The sequence below is a fragment of the Solanum tuberosum genome, unplaced genomic scaffold (genome assembly GCF_000226075.1).
Source record: "Solanum tuberosum cultivar DM 1-3 516 R44 unplaced genomic scaffold, SolTub_3.0 scf00331, whole genome shotgun sequence".
NCBI classification, from domain to species: domain Eukaryota; kingdom Viridiplantae; phylum Streptophyta; class Magnoliopsida; order Solanales; family Solanaceae; genus Solanum; species Solanum tuberosum.
The window spans coordinates 496,948-502,487 of record NW_006239253.1 but is presented as its reverse complement, the minus strand read 5'-3'; the positions used below and the strand labels follow the sequence as shown (position 1 = coordinate 502,487).

Below are 5,540 nucleotides of genomic sequence, written 5' to 3'. Positions count from 1 at the left end.
ACCATGGTTAGGGAAAGGTTTTTGAATCCTCTATCCCTACACATTGTTGATTGATGATTCTTTACCTTCAAAATCTAAATTTTCTTCTTCTATGTTTTCTAGCTAGTAGGTATATATGATTCTTTAGAGTAGCCTTAGTTTGTTCTGTTCTGCAGTTGGTGAATCCATGATATACCAAGAGAGAAAAGTGGAAACTTTTAAGATAAGGAAAAGAAAATACTAGGCACATGAGTTAGTTTGATTAGTTCACTATACCAAAAATGATCTTTAACGGCAACAACTTAATTTCAGAGTTGTTATTTTCTGCAAAAGATAGTAACGAACACGCCCACAACTGCATTGTATATTCATATTACATAGAGGATATTACTGGAATTCAAAGGAACCATTTTCAAATTGAAAATGTAGCAAGCTCCTGCACTTATCTATTACCATTTTCATATATAGCCTATAGAGGTTTATTAGAAGGATACTCATTTGGTCGTCTCTTTATCGCGTCTCTAATATACCTCTCTTGTTCTTGAAGATTTGATGGGATTTGATCATAAACATCAGTAAACAAATCTGCCAAGGGAGGTTTCTCTGTTTCCTCTGCTCTTTCAAGTGCTTGCAACACCTACATAAATTTTTTAAAAATCAACAAATAATAAAATAGAACAAAATTCAAATCAAATAGATTTTAAGATTTTGAATCTTGAACCTGCTCTTTGGTATTTCCCCGGAATTCTAGTTCCTCTTCATCACTCCACCAACCATTTTTCTGTATCCATTTTCTGAATCTGGCTACTGAGCATCGTCTTCTCCAGTACTCGATTTCTTCCCTGGATCGGTACTTGGTTGAATCGTCAGACGATGCATGGTCGCCTACTCGATAAGCCATGGCCTAATAAGTGTTACAAAATGCAAGTTTTATAAGCATAAAACCTTATACAGAAATAATATGAAGGGAATAGGGCCTAATATATTTCTCAACTTTGCGATGTAGAGCTGATATACCCCTTGTTAAAAAAGTGGTACACGTACCCCTACTGTTATAGAAATGGCTCAAAGCCACTTTTGTAATGGTAGGGGTATATCTGAGCCACTTTTGTAGCGAGGGGTATATCAGGCTTGTTTCCCTAATACGAATAGCTGAATTTCACACCTCTACTACTATTGGCCTTTGTTCTTTTATTGCCATTTCGCGAGCTGCACGAATAACACTATAAACTGCAAGAACATCATTGCCATCCACACGAATACTTCGAACTCCATAAGCTTTCCCTTTTATCGCGACTCCATCACCTACCATTGGAAAATATTTAGGAGAAATGTAGCTTAAGTTATCTGAGATAGCTAGGAACCGTGTTTGATATGATGTAAGTCATTTTCAGAAAATATTTCTCGAAAATGACTCTTGACTAACCAAACACTAGAAAATAACTTATTACAGAAAACATTTTTCGTTGAACATCTTTCACCCTTAAAACAGATTGAATTGAGCTAAGGGGAATACTTCGGAATTGCTCAGCGACAGGGGTGCTAATGGCCCATCCATTGTTGCGGCATAGAAATATAACAGGAGCTTCAAGAACTGCTGCAAAATTCAAAGCAGCATGGAAATCTCCCTGAAAATAATTCAACACAAAAACTCATTGAATAAAACTACCTTATCTTCTAAGCGAAAATGCCATAAATTATACTCCCTCCGGTCCATATTAATTTATAGGAATAAGTAGTTTCTTAAGGGATAGCGCGAAGGGAGTAGTATTTATTAAAAATCACCTCACTAGTGGTACCATCTCCAAAATAAGTGACAACACAAGCCTCCTTTTTATCCATTTTCAGCGCGTAAGCCACACCTACAGCCTGTGGAAGCTGTGTGCTGGTGAAATGAACAATATAAGTAGTTTAATTAAACGATACAACAACAACAACAACAGCAACAACAACAACATACTCAGTGTAATCCTATAAGTGAATCTGGAGAGGATGGTGTGTATGCAGTCTTACCCCTCGACTCAAGTGAAGCATAAATATAATTTGAATCATAATGATAAAAGATTCTTACGCGATAGTTGAAGAGACAGTGAAATAATTGAGCTTGTTAGAACCATAATGTATTGGCATTTGCCTGCCTTTTCCATTGTCACCCTTATTTCCAAGCAATTGACTGGTAAATTCTTGCAGGGTGAAGCCACGCCATAACAAAACACCGGTCTCCCTGTACTGCAATCATAATAAAAATGTGTGTTTACATTTTCATCTACCGTTTTAAAAGGTACGAGCAAGGCAGAGCATTTTACCTAACACGTAACAGGGAAGTCGAATTGAAGAGTAATTAGGACAAACATAGTGTCAAGTTCATGTGGGTAGTCAGGTACTTTAGTTTTACTTAATTTATATCTTCAACACGCTCTGCAACTTTGGGCTTGATTCTTTTTTATGAGCTAAACACGCGATTTTTTTAATTACTTTTTAGAAAAAATACATCAAACTTATTTTCCCTATTTTACTTGAGAATATGAGCACATTTTAGTCAAACCTCATAAATCTAATGTTCATTTTTCTTCTATTTATTACTTGTGTGCATTTTATGAGTTGATATGTTAGATGATGGTCACTCAACTAAGCAATTATTATTTCAGAAAGTCACTTTTCTTCTTGATTTTAGCTTTCTTCAATAAAGAAAGGTGATTTTTTGAGATAATAACTATTAGTTGAGCGACTGTCTGAGAAATAAGACGGCCAAAAAATTGCCTGAGGCAAGACAATGTCATCTGGGGTGAGGGCAGCAGCAGAGGCTATGTTAATGGCTTCTTCTCCAACACTGGTCATATAAAAGGATAACCTCCCTTGTTTTTTTGCTTCATCAAAAATGTTGTCCATTATTTGAAGGGTCACCATTGTACTATACATCTTCACTGCCAAATCTTTCCTCACCTAACAAAGCACCAAACCACATGTCACGCGGTTGAATCTTGTGTTCATAAACATGTCATGCAGTAGGTCGGAATTAAAGAAGGGAATAGCCTCAAATATGTCATTGAACTTTGAGAGAAAACTCATTAATGTCATTGGTTAAAAGTTTTGTTCATTTATGTTATTTTCGTTTGCAAAAAGGTTCATCCATGTCATTATTTATTTGAAAATAGTTTCAATTTTGCAAAATTATTTTTTTACACGTGGTCAATTATGATTCGGCCATGTCTTTTATTAAATTATTTTTTTAAAAGGAAAAAAATCTCAAATATGTCATCAAATTTTGAGAAAAGACTCATAAATGTGCTTCATTAAAAGTTTGACTAATCTACACCATTTCAGTTAACAAATAAATAATAATGGCATGAATGAGCCTTTTCTCAAAGTTCGATGACATATTTGAGTCTTTTCCATTAAATAATTACTTACTAAATGCAGAAACTTACATATATAGTAAAACATGCAAATTAAAGGATTAATACAATATGATTTGCTATGTATTAGTTATACATAGATTGAAAATTCTACCAAACAAGAATTAATTACCTGTTCAAATACACTGCCTGGAATTGGAGAGCCATTATTGTCAAGAACTCTAAAACAAGCTAACCTTGTTTCTGATGACTCTGAAATGAATTTCATTTGAGAAACAAATGGGATTTTTCCTCCTGGGAAATCCATGGCCTGTTTATAAGAAATAGTATTATCTAAAAATTTCATTAAAATGATGAAAATCATTAAATATTAAATATAAAACCTTCTTAGATTATCATATTTTGAATACAATATCAAACTATATATTATCTCTATTCAACTTCTTAGCATTAAAAGAAAAAAATGACGGTCGTGCTCGACTTGAACTCCTTTTGAGATGGTCAAGCTAGCTCATGTCACCTCAACGTCAATAAGGAATGCAATCAACATGGATTGTGTTGGGATGATTGGTCTGAGATCATTAATGGAAACAAAGTCTTTTCTCACCGCGAATCAGTAGAAAATTTGTGCTACAGAACATGATTTTCCCACTCATTTCCCACCTAATCAGCTCACTAGAAAAATCCATGATGAAAAATATATTCTCACTGAAATAGTGAGAATTAAACTTCCTAATTTTCCGTATGAAAACATTACTATTAATTACTCAGCATGAAAACATTATTTTTTCCCACCATGCAACAACAAATAATATGATAACCAAAGCAAAGAAAACAATATGTAATAATAAAAATCAAAGAACATTAACTAATCAACATGAAATAAAAATGTAGATATAATCAGCTGACAAAATTGTGTAGTTAATAAATAGCAAAAATTTCATGCTAATCCCATTTCACTACAGATTAGAAAGGGGTTATAAGATAACTAGCTAAAAGACTTTTAGCTACAAATTAGCTAGGAATTACTAACAAATTTCGTAGCTAATTTCATATTATCACCACATAGTAGTGATAGTATATCTTATATAAAGAGTTATAAAACATTACTTGGTTCTCATCATGTTTAATATCAACATGATCATAATCCTCATGATAGCATTGTGGCTCTTGTTGCTTGGACTCAAAATAGGAAAATGGCCTTGAACCTCTAGGGTGAAGAGGAAATAAGGGACAAGCCCTTTGAACAAAATGGTTAAAGATTCTTCTTGTTCTTGAAATCCAAATGGCCATTGGTGGCGTTTCTTAATTATTTATGGAGAAATTAATGAAAACATAAAAAAGAGCTTGAAGATGGTGTTTTTATTTATATAGAGAAGAATACTAGACATGCAATTTATAGAGGCTAAACATAAAATATTTCTACTCTAATTTAGTTATATAAAGAACAGGAAAATGATCAAATATATTCCTATATACTATTCGAAATAGTTTAAATAGAAAAAAGTTAAAAAAACTTTTAAATTATATAAAATTGAATACAAATATTTTTTATTAATAAATTAATCTAAATATATTCTTGTCATTATTGTTTTGGTTCAAAAATACTTTTATTATTACTTTTGGGTCAAAGTGCCCTTCTCCTAATAAATATTTTGTCAAGCACAATATTTTCCTAATAAAATATTTTTTTTTAAATAACTTTTTTCTTTTATAATCCCTTTAGCTAATATAAAAGTGGAAAATATTTTTTCTTCTTCTTTATCTTCTTTTATCAATTAAAATATATTCATCTCATCTACTATCCGAAATAGTTTAAATGGAAGAAGGTCACACATATTCTAAAATTATATAAAATTGAATAAAAATATTATTCGTTAATAATTTGGTCCAAAAATATTTCCATCGTTAATATTTTGATCCAAGAATGCCCATTTTGTGGATTTTAGGTCAAAATGCTCTTTTTTAATAAACATTTTTTTTCTTAAACACATTATTTTCCCAATAAAATATTAATATCTTAAAAACTTATTTTTGTTTTTACTTTATTTTATTTTATTTTTTAGCTAGTATAAAAGTGGAAAGTAATCATTATTATTCTTAATATTCTTTTATCAATTAAAATACAATTACCCCATATATTTTCAAATTAATATATAATATAAGTGGACGTTTGGCGGTTTTTCATTGTGAAATTTGGGTGGG

General features: G+C 31.7%; 1 protein-coding gene across 1 annotated transcript; it reads right to left on the bottom strand.

The window, feature by feature from the left end:
- Positions 1-428: 428 nt before the first annotated feature.
- On the bottom strand, positions 429-1,696 carry LOC102581690 (2-oxoisovalerate dehydrogenase subunit alpha 1, mitochondrial-like). The gene is made up of 5 exons (XM_015314949.1): positions 1,649-1,696; positions 1,496-1,607; positions 1,145-1,284; positions 701-883; positions 429-616 (listed from the first exon to the last, which is right to left on the bottom strand). Exons 1-5 carry the CDS (start codon positions 1,694-1,696, stop codon positions 449-451), a joined length of 651 nt encoding a protein of 216 aa, XP_015170435.1. The 3' UTR covers positions 429-448.
- Positions 1,697-5,540: the final 3,844 nt, after the last annotated feature.